This window comes from Heptranchias perlo, chromosome 30 (genome assembly GCF_035084215.1).
Source record: "Heptranchias perlo isolate sHepPer1 chromosome 30, sHepPer1.hap1, whole genome shotgun sequence".
Lineage (NCBI taxonomy): Eukaryota > Metazoa > Chordata > Chondrichthyes > Hexanchiformes > Hexanchidae > Heptranchias > Heptranchias perlo.
In genome coordinates, this window is record NC_090354.1 from 25192867 (window position 1) to 25219556 (window position 26690).

Below are 26690 nucleotides of genomic sequence, written 5' to 3' on the forward strand. Positions count from 1 at the left end.
ACTAAACCCCGCACTAAGCCTCGCTCCCCATTCTGTGCTAAATCCCACTCCCCATCCCATACTAAACCTCACTCCCCTATCCTGTACTAAACCCCGCTCCCCTAATCCTTTGTCCTTGCTGACCTCCACTATTTCCTCAACCCTCAGCACATTTGTTCAAAATCTTCATTCCATGGCCTTGTGCCACTCTCGCTCTGCATCCTTCTGTGGCTCTCAACCTCTGTTCTTCCGAGTCTGAACGATTGTATGGGCTCGCCCTGCCCTGCCCTCTCCACTCCATCCAGTCATGACAAGCTGGCACTCTGGAAATCTCTTCCTAAACATTTCTGTCTTGCCACACCCCTGTCTCTACCTTGAAGAGACTTCTCAAATCTGCGCCTTTGACCAGGCTTTTGGTCACTTCCCCAACATTCTCTCAATTCAGGCTTAATGTGTAATCTGCTCCTTTGTGAACACTTTGGGACCTTTTGCTAATATTCACACAGGGTAATTTGAAGGTCAATGGGAATTAGTATCAAGGGAATCAGAAACGGCAATACAAGACTGCCCAGTTAGCTAAAATTTTCTTTTTCAGGTTTCTCAAATATAAGAAATATAAGAAAGAAAGCACCTTATCCCACTCTCAATGCCCCAAAGCGCTTCACAACCAATGAATTATTTTGAAGTGCAGTCACTATTGTTATGTAGGTAAATGCAACAGCCAATTTGCGCACAGCAAGGTCCCACAAACGGCAAATGAATGAATGACTACTTAAGCTGTTCTTGGTGTTGCGATTGAGAAAGGAATGTTGCCCAGGACACTGGGGGAACTCCCTGCTCTTCTTCAAATCCTGCTGTGGGATCCTTTACAGGCAGAGGGGCCTGGGGTTTAACATCTCCGACAGTGCAGCACTCCCTCACCACTGCATTGAAGTGTCAGTCTAGATTATACGCTCAAGGCCTGTAGTGGGGTTTTGAACCTACAACCTGCTGACTCACATGCTGCCAACTGAGCCACGTTGACATAAGGATATATTTTCCAAATTTGTTCATCTTCACTTGCCAGTAGTGCCTGTTATAAAATACACCCTACAATTTAAGGTCAGCGTATTTGGGCTTTTGAACATTGAAACTATAAATTTAATCATGAGTTGGTTGAATGGTTCCTTTGGTTACCTTTATTTTTTACCTGGTTTGTTACCTGCGTTTTCTCCGCCTTATGTTACCAGCCGTCGTTGGTTCCATTTAAATAAACAGAAATGAGAAACTGGGGCATTTTCTTGTGTTCCGAATCTCACTGTAATTGAGTCTCTATAATTGGCCATCTGAAAATACTATTAAGTCTCCCTCACAGACATTTATAAAGACCTTGGGGACGAGAGTTGGTCAAAGGACAGTTTTCTGGACTGACGGCACAGCGTTTCATTTTGTAATTATATTTTCAGGTATGTTTTCCAACAAACTAAATATTCCACACTAATTTTATTTAATTATCTTTTTCTCCCTTCCCTAAAGCGCTGACCCATCCAGGGGATCAGCTCTCGGGGGGCCTTGAATGCCACAGTTCCTTTCCCAAATGGTCATTCTTCAAATGTGACCCTGTACAGTGTCAGCAGGCTATTTGACTGTAGAAGGCATCACAGTTAAGCCTCATCCCATCCTCACCTGACGTCCATACATTTTCCAGCAGAAATCGTGGCTGATTTTCCCTCTCTGTGGCATAAGGGAGTTAATTGTAGTACCCCAACTGATGCCCTGGCTTATATCAACTGGCACAGCCCAGGGATTGGATGAGAGACCTTTTGGTCTGCTTGGCTCAGTTAACATGTCGTCTTTGATAACCAAGCCATGAGGGGAACTGCAATCTAATTTTAAAATCTTTAAATAAAGTGTTAAAACTTTTATAAGCAAACACATTCAGTGATGATTCATTGCACAAACACTCAGGGCATTTAAGGACCCTTTAATGTGACAGAGCAACAAGTGAAGGTAACGATTCTGCTTATCATCTCAGTAACATTGAAATGAAAGTAGTGTTTACCAGCTGGACTTCACTGATGGTGATGGGCTGGGTGCGATACCGAGCCCCTTTCTGTCTGCGCCCGTTACCCACTTCCTGTGCGGGCATCTTCTTGGGCAGGGGCTGACACAGGCTGTTGAATAGGGCCATCTTCTGGTTCAGAGTCAGCTTTGAACTCTCGTCCCCTCTCCCTTCAGCCTCCTGCTCAATTGCACTGCTCTTTGTTCCGTCCACATCCCGCTCCTTTGGTGACTGTGCCCTGGAGAGACTAACAGCAGAGTTTACAATCGGTCAGAGAAGAAACAGAAAATCGAGCAATTTTTTACAAAAATGTTTTTCAATTTAATCCCTTCCTCCTCTTCGGACAGTGTTGACTGTCTCCTGGGTTGTGCTGGACCGGTTTCTGGCTGAGGCGGAGATTACCTCGTTCAAAAGATAGGTACTGCATAGAATTGTGAGGGCCAGTGTGATCTCTGGGACTAGTTTCGATCGCCATAGGGATTCGAAAAGAAATTTCCCAGATTTTGTCCCCCCAAAATTGACTTGGGTTTTTAATCTGGTTTTCTGCCTCTCCCATGATTTTGGGTGGGTTTTAAATCTATCAATCTCAGTCCTGAAAGCTCCAATTGACCCAGCATCCACAGCCATTTGGGGAGAGTTCTAGATTTCTACTGCCCTATGTGTGAAAAGGTGCCTCCTGATTTCACTCCAGAATGGCCTAGTTCTAAATTTATTATTTCCCCTCGTTCTTGATTCCCCCACCAGAGGAAATAGTTTCTCCGTATCTACCCTATCAAATCCTTCTTATCATTTTAAACACCTGGATCAGATCCCCCCATAATCTTCTATACTCAAATTTCACAGCTCCAACTGGCCATCTGGGGCCGTGTCAGAGTCATTCTCCATGTGCGAGTCCGGACAATGGGTGTTTGCAGACTAATCCATCATCATCACACACCCAAGCCCAATCCCGTTCTCACAGGAGGGCTGTAAACATGCATTTTCCAGCAGATGTCACTGCATCGCCATCAGTAATGGGAATCCCAGCAGATTTAACCCCTCCTTAACCTCGATGGGATGAGGTTTGTAGCCCCTGAACTGAAATCACTGTAAAAGAAAACTTCTAGACTACCGTGAATAATCAGAACATTCCTTTATTCACCCTTTGTCAGACAAGTATCTAAAATTCTCTAGGGTAGAGATTATAATTAGTATTGTTTAATACGCTCGTATCGAATTCCATGATGCACTATTTTAACGGGAGCACTCAAAGTGGGTCTCCACTAAAATAGTGGGGAGAAGATTTTAATAAGAGCACATTAAGTGTTTGTACAGTAATACTGCTAACAATGATTTCTATCCTTATGTTTTTGTAGTTGCTTGCTCTGGCTAGTAGGTGGCCCTATGTAGTACTGAGGGAGTGCTGCAATGTCGGAGGTGCCGCCTTTGGGATGAGACGTTAAACCGAAGCCCCATCTGCCCTCTCAGGTGGACATAAAAGATCCCACGGTACCATTCGACGAAGAGCAAGGGAGTTCTCCCCCGTATCCTGGCCAACATTTATCCCTCAATCAACATCTAAAACAAATGATCTCATCATTTATTTCATTGCTGTTTGTGGGAGCTTGCTGTGCACAAATTGGCTGCCGCGTTTCCTACATTACAATCATGATAATACTTCAAAAGTACTTAACTGGCTGTAAAGAGCTTTTGGATGTCACAGAGACATGGTTGAGGGAGGGGCAAGACTGGCAGCTCAATATTCCGGGGTACAGAATCTTCAGGCGAGACAGAGGGGGAGGTATAAGAGGAGGGGGGGTCGCAATATTAATTAAAGAATCAATTACTGCCATAAGGAGGGATGATATATTAGCAGGTTCCTCTAATGAGGCCATATGGGTGGAGCTTAAAAACAAAAAGGGGGCAAGCACTTTGATGGGAGTGTACTATAGGCCCCCAAACAGTCAGGGGGAGATAGAGGAACAGATATGTAGGCAAATCTCAGAAAATTGTGCAAATAATAGGGTAATAATAGTGGGGGATTTCAACTTCCCCAATATTAACTGGGATACTCAGAGTGTAAAAGGCTTAGAGGGTACAAAATTCTTAACGTGCATCCAGGAGAGCTTTTTGAGCCAGCACGTAGAAAGTCCTACAAGAGAGGGGGCGGTACTGGACCTAATTCTAGGGAATGTGGCCGGCCAAGTGGAAGAAGTGCTAGTAGGTGAGCACTTTGGTGACAGTGACCATAATTCGGTGAGATTTAAGGTGGTCATGGAAAAGGATAGGGAGGGGCCGGAAATAAAGGTTCTAAATTGGGGGAAGGCCGATTTTAATAGGATAAGGCAGGATCTGGCCAAAATCGACTGGGATCAGCTGCTTGTAGGAAAATCCGCATCGGAGCAATGGGAGTCTTTCAGAAGGGAGATAGAGACCATACAATGGCAACATGTGCCCGTAAAGGTCAAGGGTGGTTCCAAGAACTCCAGGGAACCTTGGATGTCAGGAGATATACGAGAATGGATTAGGAAAAAAAGGAGGGCTTTTGGCAGATACAAAAGGCTAAAGACGGAGGAAGCCCTAGAGGAGTACAAAAAGTGCAGGGGGATACTTAAAAAAGAAATTAGGAGATCAAGGAGGGGCCATGAAATAACACTGGCGAGCAAAATAAAGGAAAATCCTAAGATGTTTTATAAGTATATTAAGGGTAAGAGGATGACTAGGGAAAAAATAGGGCCCATTAGGGACAAAAATGGCAATCTGTGTGTGGAGCCGGCAGATGTAGGAGGGGTTCTAAATGAATTTTTTGCATCTGTTTTCACTATGGAGAAGGACGATGTAGACATAGAAATACGGCAGGGGGACTGTGATATACTCGAACATATTAACATCGAGCGGGAGGAGGTATTGGCGGTTTTAGCAGGCCTAAAAATGGATAAATCCCCAGGCCCGGACGAAATGTATCCCAGGCTACTGTGTGAGGCAAAGGAGGAGATTGCGGGGTTTCTAACACATATATTCAGAACCTCTCTGGCCACAGGGGATGTGCCAGAGGACTGGAGAACCGCTAATGTAGTACCATTATTCAAGAAGGGGAGTAGGGAAAAACCGGGGAACTACAGGCCAGTGAGCCTAATATCAGTGGTAGGAAAATTATTGGAAAAAATTCTGAAGGACAAAATTAGTCTCCACTTGGAGAAGCAAGGATTATTCAGGGATAGTCAACATGGCTTTGTCAAGGGAAGATCATGTCTGACTAATTTGATTGAATTTTTTGAGGGGGTGACTAGGCGTGTGGATGAGGGTAACGCAGTGGATGTGGTATACATAGATTTCAGTAAGGCCTTCGATAAAGTCCCCCACAGGAGACTGGTCAAGAAGGTACGAGCCCATGGAGTCCAGGGTGCCTTGGCACTTTGGATACAAAACTGGCTTAGTGGCAGAAGGCAGAGGGTGATGGTCGAAGGTTGTTTTTGTGACTGGAAGCCTGTGGCCAGTGGGGTACCACAGGGATCGGTGCTGGGTCCCTTGCTGTTTGTGGTCTACATTAATGACTTGGATATGAATGTAAAAGGTATGATCAGTAAGTTCGCTGATGATACAAAAATTGGTAGGGTGGTAAATAGCGAGGAGGATAGCCTCAGTCTGCAGGACGATATAGATGGGTTGGTCAGATGGGCGGAACAGTGGCAAATGGAATTTAACCCGGAAAAGTGCGAGGTGATGCACTTTGGAGGGACTAACAAGGCAAGGGAATACACAATGAATGGGAGGACCCGAAGCAAGACAGAGGGTCAGAGGGATCTTGGTGTACAAGTTCACAGATCCCTGAAGGCGGCGGAACAGGTAGATAAGGTGGTAAAGAAGGCATATGGGATACTTGCCTTTATTAGCCGAGGCATAGAATACAAGAGCAAGGAGGTTATGATGGAGCTGTATAAAACACTGGTTAGGCCACAGCTGGAGTACTGTGTGCAGTTCTGGTCGCCACACTACAGGAAGGATGTGATCGCTTTGGAGAGGGTGCAGAGGAGATTCACCAGGATGTTACCAGGGCTGGAGCGCTTCAGCTATGAAGAGAGACTGGGAAGATTGGGTTTGTTTTCCTTGGAGCAGAGGAGGCTGAGGGGGGACATGATTGAGGTGTACAAAATTATGAGGGGCACAGATAGGATGGATACGAAGGAGCTTTTTCCCTTCGTTGAGGGTACTATAACAAGGGGACATAGATTCAAGGTAAAAGGCGGGAGGTTTAGAGGGGATTTGAGAAAGAACTTTTTCACCCAGAGGGTGGTTGGAGTCTGGAACTCACTGCCTGAAAGGGTTGTGGAGGCAGGAACCCTCACAACATTCAAGAAGCATTTGGATGAGCACTTGAAATGCCATAGCATACAAGGCTACGGACCAAATGCTGGAATATGGGATTAGAGTAGACAGGGCTTGATGGCCGGCGCTGACACGATGGGCCGAAGGGCCTCTATCCGTGCCGTATAACTCTATGACTCTATGACTCTATAATGTCTATTCTTTCTGTGGAGTGAGTTTCTGAAGTATCTCTCCTAATTCCGTCCTTGTGACTGCAGGGAATACCACAAGCCATTTACTAATGCTTTCCATATATTTTGAGCACCATCAAATGAGTGCAGATTTGGTCTGGATCACTCGATAGCATTCTTGCCTCTGAGTCAGTATGCTGTGCGTTCAACTCCTTTTCAGGCTTTAAGCACATAATCTAGGCTGATGCCTCAGTGGAATACTGAAGGAGTGCTGCATCGTCAAAGGTGCCAACTTTCAGGTGAATCATTAAACCAAGGTCCCATCTGCCATTCTTAGGCAGATGGAGAAAATCCCATGGCACTAATTGAAGCAGGAGTTCTCCTGATGTTCTGTCCAACATTCCCCCCTCAACTAAAAACAAATTTTCTGGCCATCAGCTGTTTGTGGGACTTTGCTGTGCACAAGTTAGCCAACATACTTGCCTACATAACAACAGTGATTGCATTAAAAAAAATATAGCTTCAGGACCACCCAAAAGACATGATGAAGTGCTATAAAAATGCAACCTCTTTACTTATATTTTGCATGTACATCAAATGCCACATGATTCTCTGTAAATTACTATCATTTACCAGCACAAGCCTTCTGAATCATACTAAAGAGTAAATTGTCCAGGCCATTGCTTATATTACTAGCATTGTGTAAACTCATCAAGTTATTCCATGGTTAATGCTTTCTCACAGACAGCCATTATAGGACTGGTTAGACTGAACCAGCAACAGTCTGGGTATAATTAGGAACTTTAGCTGACTACTGTGAGGCATAATTGAGTCAGTGGCGAGGTACTGTAAGGAATAACTGGGGTTAGTGGATGGGAACTGTGTGGTGTAACTGGGGTTAGTGGCTGGGTACTGTGTGGTATAACTGGGGTTAGTGGCTGGGTACTGTGTGGTGTAACTGGGGTTAGTGGCTGGGTACAGTGTGGTGTAACTGGGGTTAGTGGCTGGGTACAGTGTGGTGTAACTAGGGTTGGTGGCTGGGTACAGTGTGGTATAACTGGGGTTAGTGGCTGGGTACAGTGTGGTATAACTGGGGTTAGTGGCTGGATATTGTGTGGTATAACTGGGGTTAGTGGCTGGATATTGTGTGGTGTAACCGGGGTTAGTGGCTGGATACTGTGTGGTATAACTGGGGTTAGTGGCTGGGTACAGTGTGGTGTAACCGGGGTTAGTGGCTGGATACTGTGTGGTATAACTGGGGTTAGTGGCTGGGTACACTGTGGTAATTGAGGTCAGGTGGTGGGTGCTGTGTGGTATAATTGGGGTGAATGGATCGGTAATGTGTGGCATAATTGGGATGAACGGGTGGGTACGGGCGGTGTAAAGGATGTCAATGGTGGGGTATGTCAGGAGTTATTGATCCGACAAAAAAGTATGTTGTCAAAACTCATTAATGTGCAATATACATATACATAATTTGTTAATTATTATTGGAGTGAGATTCAGATCAACCATTTTACACAGTGCCTTAGTACAGGAGAGGCCAAGACACTTAGCCTTGATAACACCAATCAGAAACTCTAGGCTCTACTATTTAACTATTACATATATTTACCCTGTATTTTACCCTGTGAATGCTCTGGAGTTCTGATAGGTGAGGAGTGTCTAATATTTGGCTGTTTGTATAGATGTGAACATTTGTGCGAGTGAACGTGTGTGTAAGCAAGCGAGCGTGAGTGCGAGTGTGAGTGTGTGTTTGCAACTAGGGTTATTGTACAGTGCTATCTGTTTAAAATGGAGTGAGGATACTTTGACAGGACTGAAGAATCCCTTCTGAGGTACTCCAGACCCCAGCATTGCCAATTATTGGTTTGTTCACAAGGCCCAGTCCCACTCCTTCCCTCTTTCCTCCTCACTCACACACACACCATCCATGTTTGGTATATTCAAAGAATCAGCACAGTTCATTACCTTGAAGAGGATGATCAAGGAGACTATAAATCGGTACAAACAGCCAAACATAGACACCCCTCACTTCCATTTCCAAACAGCTGACAGCCAGAAGGGCTACACTCACCACAGGAACTGACAACATCCCAAACTGCCTGTCGACACACAAATACAAGACGATTCACTTCTGTCGTGTTAACTAGGTAATATCAGCTGGCAAGAATACTCTTGCAGATATACTGCATGAGGAAGTGGAAAGTAGGCTGCTGGGTTGAAGCATTCAACCGGACAATCTCACCCTGCAGTCCAGCAGGTTCCCCACAGTCCCTCACTGATCACGCACACAAATGTTACTTGATGCAAATTCTTTCTGTCTTTCATATCCTCATATTTGTCTTTGATTTCCTCATATTTCTATGAGATCAAGAGATTTTGGCTCCTGTACACAGAAAACAAGTGCAACACAACATAACACTTCGAGAACAACTTAAATAATTGTAAGTTGGAAGACAAAAGCAACTTTCAAGTAGCCTCAAGATAACCAGAGAACAGACAGTGTTGTGATGAAGGCTTTTAGGGATTATAAACAGCCAGTAAAGGATTTTTGGAAAAGGTCCAGGTTCTCAAAGGAATCTTGACTATTTGGACTGAAACGTACTGGATGATAGTGTTACATTATAATGTTGGACTAGCACCTGAATGGCTCAGTTTAAGGCAGTGCACAGCTGAACCATAATACTGTACAGCCGCAGGTTCAATCCTGGAGTTAGACTGAAAGGATTTTCATTTATATAGTACCTTATCATATCTCTCAAACATTTCCACATGCTTCACATAAAGTACAGACATAACTGTTATATAGGCATACAGCAAGATCCCACAAACAGCAATTTGATGGATAACCCATTAATCTGCTTTGTTGGTGGAACTGATTGAGGGCATATGGAGAACTCTGCTCTTCTTCAAATACTGCCAGGGGGTCTTTAACATCCACCTCAATCACATGAATAGGTAAATGGGGCCCTCAGTTTAATGTCTTATCGAAAGACAGAACAGACAACAATGCAGTATCCCCTCAGTACTGCACTGGAATGTCTGTCTAAGTTGTATGCTCAAGTCCTGCAGTGGGAGTTGTTGATCCAAGCCAAGGAGGTTGTAGTGGTGGCTACAAGTGCTCCTGGGTTAAGGAAGGGAAAATCAGCCAGAGCTCCCATTCCTCACCACTGTCCAGCAACCCTTGCTGCAAGTGATATCAGGCCCCCTCCCCATAGTCAAATAACTTGCCAACACTCACTGCCTAGGCTCACACATAATAATGGGCACATCGTGTGATGCTCTCTGTTTTAATGAGTTGACTTTGAACTAAAGTACTCAACGCAAAATTGTTTAATTTGCTACAAAAGCTGAAGTGCCCCAAGGCCGACAGTGTTTAAACGAATTGCAAAACTACTACTGAAACCCAATTTGTGCACAGCAATGTCCCACAAACAGCACATGAAAGACCAATTAATTGTTTTTTGGTAGTGTTGATTGAGAGAGGAATGTTAGCTGGGACACCAGGAGAACTCCCTACTCTTTAAATAGTCAATGGGACCTTTTAAGGCTGATGGGGCCTTGGTTTAATGTCTCACCTAAAATACAGCACTTCTAACAATGCAGTGTTCCCTCAGTACTACACTGGAGTGTCGGCCTAAGGTACGTGCTCATAACTGTAACGGGACTTCAACCCACAACCTTCTGACTTGGGGGTGAGAATTCAACTAGATGAGCCGAGCTGCCACTATCCTTCATACTGAGCTTCATTCTATATAAGCTGTACATCAGTACAGGTGATTGTCTGCAACCTTATGCATTAATGAATCACAACCCATACACTCAAGAAACCCACCATTTTCCACAATCATAACTAAGAAAAGAACTTGCATTTATATAGCGCCTTTCATGGCCTCAGGACGTCCCAAGCGCTTTACAGCCAATGAAGTACTTTTGAAGTGTAGTCACTGTTGTAATGTAGGTAAACGAGGCAGCCAATTTGCGCACAGCAAGGTCCCACAAACAGCAATGAGGTAATGACCAGATAATCTGTAATAGTGATGTGGGATGAGAGATAAATACTGACCAGGGTACTGGGGAGAACTCCCCTGCTCTTCTTCGAATAATGCCATGGGATCTTTTACATCCAACTGTGAGGGCAGACAAGGCCTCGGTTTAAAGTCTCATCCTAAATGAACTATTTCTGTTAGATTCACCATGCATTAATACACATTTTCATTCATTCACAGTCAAGCAATGGAAAGTCTGGGTTTGTCATTGTTGGACAGAGCTGAATGAACTCTGAAGCATTTTGCTCTGTGGACTGACACATTCAGCACAGGCTAAACTGCCGATAAAAACTAACAGGCACATTTGTTGATACCGTCAGGTCTGGCTGAACTTGCACAGTGCACCCACCTCAGTCCTGCTCCCCCCAACGTTTCATATTAAGTCAGGGCCCAAAGAATGTTCAGTTACCTCTTCCACTTGCCGGTGGCGGTAAAACACTTTGCAGTTGTCAGGCGTTCCAGCTAACAGCCTCACTGAGAATTATGGGGGTAGATTATAACTTTGTGTGATAGTGTGAATGGCGAATCGGCAGCCCATTATAAATCTCTCCCGATTTTTATTTCCACAAATTGGGAGAGATGTAAAACGGGCTGCCGACTCACTATCACCCATTTTACACGATCGCACAAAGTCAAGATCTACCTCAGGGTGTAATTTTATGAAGTTCGAACCCCAGCACTGAGTGTGCTAATGGAGATAAGGCTACAACATAGTAATAGCACATATTACTGACCCAGGTTCACTACCAGCAAGACTCCACACCAGGAATACGGCCTCGTAAAACTGTCCCCTTAAACTCATTCCCGCTATAGCAGGCAGCTTGGAGTGACATGGGGCCTCTTGGGTTTAAAATACAATGGCCCAGATTTTGCAGGAGCCCTCACCCTTCAGCTCGAGAATGTTTTGCCCTGTAACTTGCTGGAAAGTGCGAGCTGATAACAGCGCACCGAGGGAAAAGGGACATCTGGGACCTTAGTGAACAATGGGACCAACAGTGTATCTCCTCAACCTATGAGATTTAAAGATTGAGAAAGAAGCAGTGGAGCGACTGAAAAGGAAATGGATGAATTACAGTCAAATCAGGTACAGAAGGAGAGGTAGAGAGGGAAAGATTGGATTAAGAGAGAGAAAAAAAAGACAGAAAGGAAAAGTAAGAAAATAATTTTAAATTTTAAAAATCTCTAACAATTTACTTCCTATAGGAATGAAACTCCACCGTTTCAATTGTTCCTTTTCTGAGCTGGAGAGGTTGATTGGCATTGCAGGAACATAAATCTCATTAAAAAGGTACTTATGTTGTTAAGTATCAGCCCTAATTTTCTACAGCGAGTTTAATTGGCAATTAATGCGCAAATGCAGCAATTTCATGAAACTCACGGGGAGGTTGAGGGCGAGCTGCCGTTTCGCGAGGTTAATGGTGGAGCGGTGCAATTCACGGGGTATCTCTTCCTCACCACAAGTTGCTGGACAATTTACACATTAATAACGGTGAGTGCCATTAAACTCACCATTATTTTGGCAGCAAAATCTGAGCCATTGGAAATACTTCCAAGAGGTTCCTTTATAACAAGGGGTGATCTTTTCTCAGAGTACACATGGGTAGTACGAGACCTCACCCATCTCTGTCACACATTGGAAAGTTGGCAGGCGTGCTGCCTGCAGTTTTTTCATACGCGTCGACAGCGAGCGAGGTTTCCTGATGCTGTCGGGTGCTCGGTAGATTGCCCCCTAAACAAATAACCTCCTCTCGTTATAGACGGCCAGTACCTGTTTGCCACCACCATTTCTTCCGTGGTCACCGGCTGCGTTCGACAGCGATCATGCAAACGTCGCAGTCTGCGCTCCACAGCTGCGTTACTGCTACGAGGCCGCAATGAACAGAGAGTCTCTGCAGGGGCCGCTTTCTCCAGTTCCTATTGGAAATGCGATAGGCATGGGGTAGAACAAAAAGAAACGGAATCATTCTCAATAACTGGACTAATTCAAACAGTAGATCCCCCAGCGATACACTATCCCAAACAGCAGATAGTATATAAACCTATTTATTTTATTTTATTTCAGGTCAGCTTCCAACTGGTCTTAATTCCGGCTCAGGCCAACACTTACTTTCTTACAGCCTTCGTTAGAGCGGACTGACCCTGAACATGAGTTCCTTTCTATCCTTCTTGTTAATTCTGACCCCAGGAAATGGAATTTCGCCAGACGACCCCGGCAACTACACCTGGTGAACTGAAATGAATCAAGTCATCTCAACCCAAATTTTCATGAACAATCATTGAGATGTCCAAACTAACTTTCATTGTCCGAAACACTCTGCTTCAGACACCCTGTCTGAATCTTAATCTACATATCCCCGCTATCCTGTGAATTTAACCCCTTTGATAACTAGGTTTAACTCAATGGTAGTATTTTTAACATATTACAACAAAGGTCTCCCCGTCCTACCCCCCATGGTAGCAGTGATAATTCCCAAAACGTAACCAGGATATTTCAAATGATCTCCTCATTCCACTGGTAGGAGTAAACAGGGTATACAGTATTAAATTCTCCTTGCATCGTTCCACCACACAGCACCTACTTTAAACAGTGACATCTTTGCAGCCACACTCAGCTTCGATCTCGCATCCATCTTTTCATCCTCTGTAAAGGAAACCATAATATATACAGGGTTAATGAAGGGACAAAGACACTTCAAACCTACTTGAAGCATGCATGTTTTTTTTGTGAGGGGAAACAATGTAGATCTTGCAGAACTCATTAAGACATAATGAGGCTAGTTTTCCTTTCCTGGTGCACGTTCACGCTGTATGGTGCTAAATCCGCCCAGTGGTAATGTGTTAATAGCACTCAAATTTCCTTATTCAACTTTACTGACACTTCCAGGTGCAGATTGGGACAGGTGTAGGGAGCATACTAATGATAGGAGAGGAAATGTGTGCGCAAATGAAATTTTAAAAATGGAGACAATTAAAGGGGCGTGTCCCATTAGGGTAACAAAGATTATGAGAGCTTTTAGAAGGCACAAAAGGCATCTCAGCTCATTAATAGCCTTTGTCAAGACAGAAGGGGTGGGGTATTAACAAGTGACAGACAAAATTGAAGGCAAAGGAAGCCCCCCCTTGAGGCCACAGCTGACTAGTTCTGTGCAACAATGCCTGCAAATAAGTTGGTGGTATCTTGGTAGGTGCTGCCAATCAGGCTTGACTGGCTGGTGGCCACCCTGACACACCTTCTTTCGTCCAGTACCACGTCAAGCATTTCACGCTGTGACTCTAACGACCCAACCAGCAAAATGGTTAGTCAGGACTTCACACATACCTATGCCGTCGGGCCTGCTGTCATAACTTACACTGCCTGGACTAATCATCTGCCAAAGGGAGTTCTGGGCACCTTTGTCTCCGGGTACCAGCAGGTAGGACAGAGAACATCTTGGGCATCGCAACCTGTCTACCATTCCTTCAGGGATTCTCACTTCTTCCCAGCATCTCATATCAGGGAATTCCCATTGGGAAACCCATTAATGGTGTGTAGCAATGTATAAATGAATAAAACAAATGGCAAAACATTTAAGAGAAACAGGCCCAGAAATGGTCTTAATATAGCAAGAGGAAGTTTCTTTGTGGTCCTTCAAGTTTATTTACCTGCCCTGCAATCCTGTACCCCTAATTACAATGGGCCCCCCTTTAACATATGAACTGCACAACGGGCGATACTGCCTTGGAAATGGTGTAAAGCACGGAAAAAGAGATGGGAGGTGTCAGCACTCACACATTTAAATATTATAATCATTCACCCGCCAGCGTCAAGCAGGAGCTTCTTCTGCCACCACCTCATCCCTGGAAATGACTGTTAAGCACTACCTTTTCATCGAGAATCCTACCCAACATCAGATCACTTTAATTTTGTACCGTGCAGTCCCAATTCATCATTCACAGCAAACCCAACAGTAGGTTTCTGCGTTGATACTTGAAGTGAGACTGAAGTCATAGTCTAAATCTCGTCAAATTGGGCCGGATCTGATGAAGGAGGAGATGAGAAACACATCTTGGTCCAACTCAGAGGAAAATTTTCCTCTTAGGCAAAATAACATTATATACATGCAACGACAAAAACTTCTATCAACATAGTGCCTTTAACATAGAAAAATATCCAAAGGTGCAGTGAGGACAAATCACTAGACTGTTCCTTTGCACATGCAGTGTTATTCACCCACCTTCCTAATTATAAAGGAGTATATTTTATGTTTCTTTATGGATTTTTGGTAACTGGCCAGTTGAGACCACATTAATGTGTTTACTACAGCCTTGAAGAATCCTGAATATGTCACTACTTAAAATACACTTTTATTTGTCTCTGCGTCAATGTCTTTAAAGCAGGGAATGAGTCAGCTGTGTCTAAGTAGTCTAATTAAAGACTGTTAATTGCCAATCCACATAGGTGACAAACACTTCACTTCATATTGGTTCTGACGAAAGGTCATTGACCTGAAACATTAACTCTGTTTCTTTCTCCAAGGACGCTGCCTGACCTGCTGAACGTTTCCAGTATTTTCTATTTTTACTTCACATTGGTTACCTGGCTGTACAAAGGGAGCTAATTATCTGCATCTGTTGCCCCATCAGAGCTTGGCCTTGTGTGAATGGGGGAAGGGCAGGTGGAACATATTTCTGGAAGACCACTACGATGCCTTTGAACCCTATGGTGAGTGACAATTATATTTTATTGTGCAAGATGCCTCTTTGCTATTCCTTTGGAGAGAATAACTGTTGCCCTTGGGTGGAGTTCTGCTCCAAGAGGCAGTTCACAAGCGGGGGATCTTGATATTTCACATATAAACTTCAGATTACAGATACTAGTCCAAATAAAAATATTATAAAGAACCCCAAGGACTTGGAGACACCATTATTGTATTGGAACAGGCACTGCAAGTAAAGTTTTGCAATCTAGTGAAATCTGCTATGCTTGCTCTTGCTGCTGCTAATTTTACCAGATTCATAGATTATAGCCTGAAGATATGAGGCACTGTGTTCAGTATGAGATGTCTTATTAATAGCACAAGAGGTTCATTATTTACTTTGGCACACCAGCTCCAAGATTGCTTCAAGCAAAAGGTCATGATTTGGTTCACAGGTAACGCAGGATTACCTGTGGATACAATCCTTTGGGCTGGGCTCAAGAGAAAGAAAAAAAATCGCTAGAGCACCGGACTCATAACAGTGGTGTTAAAGATTTATCGGGTTGACATGGTGATAGCAATGAATTAAAAGGAGGAAGGTGGCAGTGTTTTTAAATTCACCAGTTCTGAAGAAAGGTCATTGACTTGAAACGTTAACACTGTTTTTCTCACCACAGATGTTGTCTGACCTGCTGCGTGTTTCCAGCAATATCTGTTTTTATTTTTGTTTCTAAATTTCCTGTTTTATTTTTAACATGTTTATTTTCAATTTCTATCCTATGAAGGTAGCTGGGGGAAGTTTTTCTTTTCTTCCTCATTAGTGTAGTGTGGGAGAAGTCTCTTTCTAAGCTCCCTAACAAAGCTCTCCCATTTTTCCTTTTGCAATGCCCCACTAGCCTCTATTAAGTCTCTTGGAGGAGCGACAAGATGATACTATGCCAACAGAAGAGGAAGTACATGTGGTGCCCGGGACAGTACATTATCAGTGTAAGCTCTGTTAGAAATATGCATCAATCACTGACTCTGACAAATTCCACACAACTCAGGTTAGCAGTTGCACTGATTTCTGCACTCTGTCTTATCTTATCACTGAACATAAGGGGTAAATTTTCATCATTACTGCCTGGATGTTAACCTGGTGGAGCTCAGAGACAAAAATGGGGCAAGGAGATCCGTATGCCCTCCTGATTTTCCTTCTATTTGCACTGCTTTAATGCCAGTGCAAATAGCGTTATTAACCCAATGTATGCTGGAAGGCAAGTATTAGAAAATGTGCTTATTCATTGTTAATTGCTGCTAAACAAGTCAAACACTCGTGAATGGTAGGTTTGTATCTTGATTTGCATTGAAGGATTGGAGGAATTTTAGATAGTGAAGCTGTAACTATGTAACTCTTTTAATGCTAACCTGAAATTACTATTTCTTAACACAGAGGAATGTCACATCCCTATCTGAAGCTTAGATAAACTCAAGAATTTGTGATAGAGAAAACACTCAGCCAATGAAGACTCAATGTAGCTCAGACACCGAAAACCCTTAGAGCTGCCTCCCTCTTATCTTACAGATCTCAGTGGCCTGTCCTTTTGCAGTATCTTCAGCAATATGTCCCAGTAAATTATGTGGCTGTCACATAGGCCTGGAATTCTGATTTTTAGATGTTCAGTCGTGGCTCAGTGGGTAGCATTCTTGCCTCTGAGTCACAAGGTTGTGGGTTCAAATTCCCACTCCAGAGACTTGAGCACATAATGTAGGCTGACATCTCAGTGCAGAACTGAGGAAGTGCTGCACTGGCGGAGGTGTCGTCTTTCGGATGAGGCATTAAACCGAGGCCCCGTCTGCCCTCTTAGGTGGACACAAAAGATCCCATTGCACAATTTGAAAAAGAGCTGGGGAGTTCTCTCCAGTGTCCCGGTCAACATTTATCCCTCAACCAAAACCTATGTGATCTGGTCATTTATTTAATTGCTATTTGTGGGACCTTGCTGTGCGCAAATTGGCTGCCGCGTTTCCTACATTACAACAGTGACTACACTTCAAAAGTACTTCATTGGCTGTAAAGTGCTTTGTGACGTCCTGAGGTTGTGAAAGGCGCTATATAAGTTCTTTCATTTCTTATCTTTTTAATTTATTTTGGATTCTGTTTGCGTAGGTGTTAGAATTCTAACTGAATAAAAACAAGGATTATTTCTTTGAAACATTGATATTAGATTACCCTTGTAGTTCAGTGGTGCAGCACTGAGCCATACAGTTAAGGAACATTCCCAGTTCAGTCTGTGCTGAGTTAGCTGATCTCAGCCTGGGTGCCACAATTGGCCTCAGTATCCCCTGAATTAGGGAGGGGTAAAAAAAAGGCAGGGTTCCTATTCCTGGCCACTGACTTTGTGGTAGGGAGGTGAGGCCAGGATCAGACTCTGCAATGACACCTCTCCCCTCCCCAGTCAAACAGCAAGCAGCCTGCCAACACTCTAGGCTCGCATACAAAGTGAGGTAAGGCAGAGCTGGCGATAACTGTGGAACTGCACCACAGTGTCAATTAGTGCCTGCAGGAGAGGGGGAGTAGAAAAATGCAGCCGTGCATCAATGTCCAGAACTCATTCGCAATGCTGCATGGTTTTGGTGAAAAGAAAAATATATAGAAAAGCATGTTCCTAATATGCATGGCAGGCTGTACAAAGTCCAAAATCAGCCCTAAAGAATCAGGACTATTATATGTGGAACTGTCAGAAGACCACTCTGCAATTATCTGCAGTAATTAGCCCTCGTTTTTTTAGTCGACCTTTATTTTGAAAAGAGTTTATATGAACAACATTTCAAATAGATTGTCGAAAGGTGGAAGTGGAGATGTGATACTCACCCTCAGTATTCTCCTTGCTTGTGTTCAGCACTGAAGTACTGTAAGATTGAGAGAGAGAGATTGGTCACTGGTACAAAGTGCACAGAAGGATGTTGAGAAACAAAACGGATATCTTTCCGCAACATAACACAATGATGTTTTAAAAATTAAATCTTTACAAACTGCATGTCCTTAGGTAACAGTGTGCCAGTGTCTTGTGATTTTTGCACTTCTGATAGCAACTTTCATTGTGCTCCTACACTGGTCATATCACACACTGGTTGCTCTATATTATAACCACGCCATCTTTGCCTGTTGCAACATTTTTTTCACAGACATGCAAGAGAGAAAAAGCCACCTTTTTATATATGAAAGAAGAAATAATGTAGGTCAGAGGATGAATCACAGCACACAGAGTCACCTAGTCTTCCACCTGTTACTATGTCTAAAAGCAGACAGGGATGGAGGGCCCAGTTTAGAGATTGTGGCTCAATTTCTGTTCTCTGCTGATGTTGAAAGTTCATTGAAACTTTAACAACTAAATAAGAATATAAAAACAGGAGTAGAGCCATTCAGCCCTTCAAGCATGTTTCGCCAGTCAATCAGATCATGACTGATCTGTACCTCAAACTCCATTTATCCGCCTTTGCTCCATTTCCCTTGATTCCCTTACCTAACAAAAATCTGTTGATCTCATTCTTGAAAATTTCTATTGGCCCAGCATCCACAGTCTTTTGGGGGAAGAGAGTTCCACATTTCCACTACCTCGTGTGGAAAAAGTGCTTCCTGAATTCACTCCTGAATGGCCTAGCTCTCATTTTACGATTGTGAATATCTCTACAGCATAGCACACAGAAATGAGCAGAAAAACGGGTTTTCCTTTCTGATTAACATTTTAGAAAATGTACGGTCAGCCTGCTTAAAAACTGGAGCGTGAAATCGGGCGGGCTGTCGAACTGGCATCAAACCAGTTCTTGCCGGACGGATTAGGTTTAAAATGGGGCTTAAGTATAAATCCTGCCGCATTATTCCAGTACAATCACTCAAGGAGTCATCTGTTCAGTGAAATGCCACAAAAGCCCAGACTCAATTGTTTCACCTCAAAACCTCTCTCTCTCTCTAGTGTTTGCTTCATTGTACTCAGCTGGGCAGGTTCGTTCAGAGCCTTATTACAGCATTACTTGGATAGATCCCCAATTGGCACAGTGTGTAACTCAGCCTTGCAGACCAGAAAGTCCCATGTTCAACTCCCAGTTAGCTGAGGCAGTAGGTGAGATGCTATAATTGGTCTCACCCTCCCTTGGACAAGGTGGGGGATGAAGGTCGGCCAGAGTTCCTGCTCGTGGTCACTGGAAAGTGTCCATATCTGCATGTCGGCTAGGATAAAGCATGGCTGTGATGCCTCACCAGTTGAATAGACTGCCAGCAATCACTGTCTAGGCTCGCACATGAAACTGAGGCCCAGCACCTTTAAGAAAAGGGGTGGTAGTGGTGAGGAGAAAACCGGAGAGGAAAAATAGATAAAGTACCAGAGTTCCTCCAATTACTGTGGTAAAAATTTTGGGCAACAGTCTGTTCTGCTGTTTTCTGCCTGCAACGATTAATCAGCATGGGAGGGAGAGTTGGGTTACAACCGTGTACGATCCTTTCTCTTAGTTGAATGAAAATATTCAAGCTACAATTCCACCGGAACCTTCCTGCCCAGTTGTGCCTCACCGTTCTGTCGCCATGAGGGGCTGCGTCTTGAAGCGATCGGACGTTTTGCGATTCACGCCTGGGCTAATGTACCGCCTGGGCCTCCGCCGCACCTCTGAGCCAGGCGCTGCTGCTAAATCGAGGCTCGATGTCACGTTAGCACCGTCACCACTAGTTCAGGAGAGAGAGAGAGAGAGAGAGAAAGGAGAGCAAAACACGGAAACAATGAATGTGGAGGGAAAGAAGACGGCAGTGTGAGAAAAGAAAAAAGGTAGAAGGAAGGAACACTGGAGAGATTAACCCATCAGGGTCTGCTACATTGTTTGAACATGAATAATGTACAGCATCAAAATAGGCCTTGCTCTGTCCGTTCAGAGTGTGTACTGAAGGTGATTGAATAGAATTCAGCATTTACATTTCTGAAAGCTTAACATAGGCCTCCAAGGGTTAAGGAAAGCCAAGCTATGAATGGAAACAATCGATTGCATTGTATAAAACTACCCACCAGTGTACCTCAGTGAAATAAAAACAAAGGGACACACAGAGTTGAAGCCTCCCAGTCATTCCTTTCTGCCATTTCACTGTAATTTAAACCAAGGCTCCTGCACACCAAGCTGTGAGAGTGGAGACTCTACAGAGATCAATCACTCTCATTTACTTCACTGTCACTTTCTGTTTACTCATCTCTTTTCTCTTCTGAAAATCCCCAAAAGACTCTTATCAGTTTGTACCTGAAGACGTCACTTGTTATGTTGTCAATATGCAGCTGTTGTTGTCACACTGTTTTCTTTATATATAAAAAAAAAATCATTTTTTTCAGCATTACTCAGAAGTGTTTTCATCTCCCTCGAAACAGACAGTTGTCACTGTGAAGAGCGTCCGGTTTATTTTGAAGATCATATCGCAAGTGGTTCCTTGTGAAACTTTCCCTGAAGGGATCCCTGTCTCAGTCTTGTAACAACCTGTGCTGTCACTTCCCCATTACTCTCAGGCAGACACCAGCAACAACAGGGGGATAAAACTAACAAAGGGAGGAGAAAATATGAAAAGCAGGTAAAATAAATGGAGGAGGAAGGGGATCCTGATGGGAACTCTGCATAAGAAAAAGTAGTAAGGGAGGAAGAATAACAAGTCGGGCATTTTCCAAAGAGCTGGATGCGTTTATCCTGGTACAAATGGTGCTGATTATAATGTTTGGGTAACCAGCAAGTTCTGGCTGGAGGGAATTACATGGAATTTACAGAACAGAAACAGGCCATTCGGCCCATAGGTCAATGCCAGTGTTTATGCTCTACATGAGCCTCCTCCCGCCCTACTTCATCTAACCCCATCATCATATTCCTTTCCCCTTCATGTACTTATCTACCTTCCCCTTAAAGACATCTATGCCATTCGCCTCAACTACTCCTTGTGGTAACAAGTTCCATATTCTCATTACTCTCTGGGTAAAGAAGTTTCTCTTGAATTCCTACTTGGATTTATTAGTGACTATCTTATATTTATGTCCCCTAGGGTAGATTTGGACCTTTGGTTGGCCAACCAGCTGCCCGTCCATTGGGCCCAGCAGAGAGGTTCAAGCCATTTTGGGGCTTGGGCCTCATTAGCATGGCCCCTGTGAGCTTCATGCGTCCCACTCCAGCTGACTGGTTGGCCAGTGGAGCAATTCCGGCCCACAGGCAGCTAGGTCCGGAGGGGGAGACCGATCGTGAAGTGAGGTGAGCCCCAGGTTGACAACTGCCCATGGTATTCTTGTGGAGCCCAGAGGAACACTCCTGGCCCGACAAAAATTTAAATCAAAAACAATTTGGGATAATTTTTTGAAATTACCGCTAGGGACAAATGGGCGGAGCATGTACAGTGTAAACTCCACCCATTTATCCATCAAAGTTTCAATCGAGGTCCTACTAATGTCATCATACCCTGATTTGCATATTAAAAGGACCCGCCACTACAAACAGGCGGATGCTCCAGCTGCCCATCAGAAGGCCCTAGTCCAAGATGGCAGTGGTCGGAGCACTAGTGTAAACAGGGAGGTAAGTGATCCGATGCCATAAAACCTGCTCCTATTTCTCTTGGAATTCACCCCATTTTTAAAAAAAAAACAGCTGAATCTGTCCGTGAGACAGGCAGCTTGGGAAAGAACTGTTCTCAGTGCCGCTCTTTCACTGGTGGATTTAGGATGCAACCCTGCAGCGTAGAAAAGCAAAAGCAGATCATCAGGAGGAGGGACACTGCAGGGAGCAGGAGTGGCCGCAACACTGAATATCAGCAGACTATTCAACTGCAGGAGCCTTCACAGCTGTGCCCGATCCTATCCTTACCTGGCGACCACGCGACCACACATCCACACACTCAGCTGGGAACGCTGACTAATTTTCGCCCTCCCTAAACCAAAAGGCACTGACACCAAGTGCTATCCTGCCCGACATCAGCCAGCTCAGTGCGGACCATGGATCAAATCTGGGACCCCGCTGGCTCAGCTATGCACTGCGAATAAACTCACAGCCATCAGGGAAGGAGCACATGGTCTACTGAGGAGAGCAGGTCAAGCTTAGAAAAGCAAGGCAAAATGTCTTCTCGATTCCTCTTGGTCTCTCCCTTCCATATATGTGTGTGTGAGTTAGAGTGAGGATGTGTGAGTGAGAGAATAACAGAGCAATTAGTGCAATAAAATGAATGAGCAAGTGCTTGCCAACAAATCAATGAAATTTGTCACTGTAATTGTCATGTTGAATCGAATTCAATAAGTATTGAGATCACACCATAACAATCATATTCTCATATAAAGATAGTGAATCCTGTTTATAATAAGCACCTTTGATGGTCTTTTAGATGGTCTAGAAAGACTGTTGATCTCTCCATGCTGGTTCATGTTGGGTCTCTCATTAGTTGGTGTGCTTTCACTGTACTTTCACAATAAGGTCCCTCAAAAGGGTGCTTTAATTTGTCAAACCTCTCACAAGACATAATAACCGAGCCAGGCAAAATGGTTCATTTTTTTTCTTGTTTCACTCGAGTGAACGATGCAGGGAACTCACCTGCATGGAGTTGTTCAGTCTTTGAACCTGCAGAATGAAAGATTCCACTTCTCTGTGCTCAGTGTCCCCTGTATATCAAATGCAGCAGGACAACGTACAGAGCAGGCGCAACCATTATTCATGTGCATAATAATGAGCTTCTTTACAGAAATTGCTTAGAAATTCAGCAAGAACAAGCCAATCCTTCACGGGACTTCGATAAACAGAATGGAGCAGCACTGATAATTCATGGCTGAGACTTCATTCTGTTCCAAGCACCAAGAAGTCTGTCTTACAAGGTGGGAGAGTTTACAAAATGCCAGCCTTCAGTATCAGCTCAAACCACTACATTCTCATGCAAGTCTGGTGCAGTGTCAATGTCCCAGTGTCCTATTTCCTGGGTACCTTGGAGATCTGTATTATGGTGGATTAAAATATAAAGAAAAGCAAATTTCCCCCACTGACCCTGGACTGGTTCCTGGTCCTACCATGGAGAATGCTCTGGACATTGGGGAACAAAGGAACACAAGAGGAGGCCCTTTAGCCCCTCAAGCCTGCTCTGCCATTCAATGAGATCATGGCTGATCTGTGACCTAACTCCATATACCCACCCTAGCCCCATATCCCTTAATCCCTTTGGTTAACAAAAATCTATCAATCTCAGATTTAAAATTAACAATTGAGCTGGCATCAACTGCCGTTTGCGGAAGAGAGTTCCAAACTTCTATCATCCTTTGTGTGTAGAAGTGTTTCCTAACTTCGCTCCTGAAAGTCCTGGCTCTAATTTTTAGGCTATGTCCCCTAGTCCTAGACTCCCCAACCAGCAGAAATAGGGTGGATAGAGAGAAACTATCAGTCCCCCTTAATGCCTTGAAAACTTCAATCAAATCACCCCTTAATCTTCTAAATTCCAGGAATACAGCCCTGTTTGTGTAATCTCTCCTTGTAATTTAACCCTTGGAGTCCAGCTATCATTCTAGTAAATCTATGCTGCACTCCCTCCAAGGCCAATATATCCTTCCTAAGGCGCAGTGCCCAGAACTGAACACAGCACTCCAGGTGTGGTCTAAGTAGCCATTTTATGTATAAAATCATACAACAGATTGAGCCTTGCCCTGCTCGTGCATCTTCATGGAAGGGGAGAAGGAAAGAGACAGGGAGATTTCTTGCTGCATTACAGTTAATTAACATCAGTAAGATGTTTCAAAATGGCTCCCTTTACCAGTCCTTGAGAACCACAACACCAGCTATAGAACAAGGAACCTTGTTAACTCTCACACAAGCCCCCAGTGAATTCTAGATCGGCTCAATTTAAATCTAATTCTTTTATTTCGGACACTGTCTCTGTTAAAGGGGACACTGCTCCAACACTCCCCCTACACACCAATCCTCAAAATCCTTTTTCAAAGTTGCCAGAGGTCAACACAATAGTTGACTGTGGATCCTGATCGATCCTCAAACGTTGTTGGTGTTCCTGGAGTCTGTTAAGAGCTTGCAACACCAGCTCGCCAGCTCTCCGACTGTTACAGCAGATCAACAGCTCCTCCAAAATGCAACAGTAGCTTTGGAGGCCGAGAGCCAGCATCAGCCGGCTCCAGTAATTGTACATCAAGGATTTTGAGGCTGATGATGGCCAGGGGCCACGTTCATATTTTAAAATGCTCCTGAGTTAGTAGATTTAACAATTTCACATGCTGGAACATTTGTTACTTTTAGCCACTGATGTTGAGCCCATAAGCCAGTGTTGTCCAATAGAAATCATTGACCAGCCACAAGTGTTGCTACGGTGACACCTTTTTAGCCACATGCACTAATTTTAGCAGAAAACACCTTACACACACTCAGGTAAATGTACTTCAGACATGTGTATATTTACTTAACAAACATCTACCACCATGCAGTAACTAAGGAAGTAAAGCATTCACAATGATCACTGCACACTCTGCTTTACGCCTTACTAACAAACACACAAAAAGGTTAAAGTGTACAAGCAAGCGCCTTGCGAAGAGGAGTATTGAGATCACATGCCCAACCACAGTGTCTATTATTCATTTTTTCTTTACTTATCAGAAATGCAATTAGCCACATCTGGATCCCCAATTTGCCACATGTAGCTAGTGGCTAACATATTGGACAACACTGCCTTAAACTACATTCTGCCTCTGTACCAGACTTCAGCAAGGCACAATGAAAGGCAGTTACAGGCAGACACAGCAATACTTGATCGTCAGTCCTTCATACGTCACCAAGTTGCTGGCTCTAGGCTTCCTCTTTGTTACCAAAATTGGCAACAAAAGTTTCACTGGATACTGGAATTTAGTTACGGAATAATCGTGCTCAGGAATGTATTAACCTCAGTGATTCAATACTTAGGTAAACACACAACTCCCCGACCCATTATTACATTGTGTGTTTACAGTCTCTATGACTGAACCAAACTATGTTCTACATGGGCTACTAACACCGACCAAACAAGCCAGAAAGCTCCTGTGTTAATGCCCGCAATCTAAATGTCTTTTAGTGATCGAATGCAGAGCAAGCCTCGGCACCTACACTTTCTGCTCACTGCAGCTGCTGCTCTTCTCCAGGAAAGTGCTGAGTAGACAACCCACAGAGACCCGCGTGTCCACCATCCCCACATCAGGATGCCTTGCGCCACTGCCGTCGTAACAGGAGACCTTCCGTACCACTGGTGGTTTGTGAATCGTTGCCTGTAGTGTGTAGCTACCAGAAAAGTTTACTATCAGAGCTTTGCTGGGCCAATGGAGGGAGGCAACGTAGAATTACATAGAATTTACAGCACAGAAGCAGGCCATTCAGCCCAACAGGTCTATGCTGGTGTTTATGCTCCATACGAGCCTCCTCCCATCTTACTTCATCTAATTATGACCATGTCCCTCTATTCTTTCTCCTTCGTGTACTGATCTAGCTTCCTCTTAAATGCATCTATGCTAATCGCCTCAACCACTGCACGTAGCAGCGAGTTCCACGTTCTAACCACTTTCTGAGTTCCTTATTGGATTTATTAGTGAATTTCTTATATTTATGTCCCCTAGTTTTGGACTCCAAATAACCGCAAGGTTACTTAATAATTTGAAACATCACATTCAGAAGATCAGAATGTTTGAAACCCTTGAGTTGGGGGGAGGGGGTGGGAAGTGGAGGGGAAATCACCCATGGTTCCCATCATTGATTGTAACCCAGCGCTCCCTGCTGGAAATCGTAACCCAGTTATTGGGGCAGATTTACATATCGAACCCAGGAGTGTGTTACGAGACTATGTAGTTTAAAGAACAGCGGAGAATCCAACGTATTTGCTTTCTTGACTGAAATACTTGAGTGGGCCTCTGCTTATCATGCTTGAGACTCTGATAGAGACACCTCACATGACACCATTAGACACTCGCCTGTTGGTACTTAACTGAAGGTTGGTCAGGTGGCCTTGGGCAGAAGAAAATAAGATGGTTGAGAAAATGGAGAAAAACAGCGTGGTGGAACGTAGATCATCCTTACCCATGTCAATCAACAGAAGTGCTGTAGGTCACCCATTAGTCACGGCTCTGTAGTTACAAGTCTGTGTAGTTGATGGTGTGTGGATATTGGAACTTATAGATTGGAAAGGTATAAAAAGGTGACAGATTGTAACAGGAATTTGGATTTGACCTAGGAAGTCTGAGCTCAAGGGCTTGAATACTTGATAGACCTCGTTTCCCCGAGTCAGGAACACTTGATTTGTAAGAACTTCACCTTATTTGGAGGATTAAACTTTGAATAAATGAGCACATTGTCTTACCATCACTGAATGAACTCACATAAAGCTAGCAAGCTAACAAGTGCTTGATGCTGACATCCACTGAAATGGATCATCTTCCACTCCCCAGCACTGACATCCTTCACCTCGCTCAACACAAAACAAATGGGA

At 43.9% G+C, this 26690-nt stretch overlaps 1 protein-coding gene across 8 annotated transcripts in view; it reads right to left on the reverse strand.

The window, feature by feature from the left end:
- Nucleotides 1-26690, reverse strand: part of LOC137300003 (supervillin-like) — a 159761-nt gene that overhangs the window by 81528 nt on the left and 51543 nt on the right. For 5 of the 8 annotated variants that reach the window (XM_067969080.1, XM_067969076.1, XM_067969075.1 and 2 more), the window contains exons 3-8: nucleotides 25322-25492; nucleotides 19773-19922; nucleotides 18078-18115; nucleotides 13127-13188; nucleotides 12316-12461; nucleotides 2021-2267 (exon numbers count right to left, since the gene is read on the reverse strand). In XM_067969080.1, coding sequence (XP_067825181.1) covers nucleotides 2021-2267; nucleotides 12316-12461; nucleotides 13127-13188; nucleotides 18078-18115; nucleotides 19773-19922; nucleotides 25322-25492 — 814 coding nt within the window. The remainder of the gene's footprint in view (nucleotides 1-2020; nucleotides 2268-12315; nucleotides 12462-13126; nucleotides 13189-18077; nucleotides 18116-19772; nucleotides 19923-25321; nucleotides 25493-26690) is intronic. The other 3 variants (XM_067969077.1, XM_067969078.1, XM_067969079.1) reach the window with 2 other exon arrangements.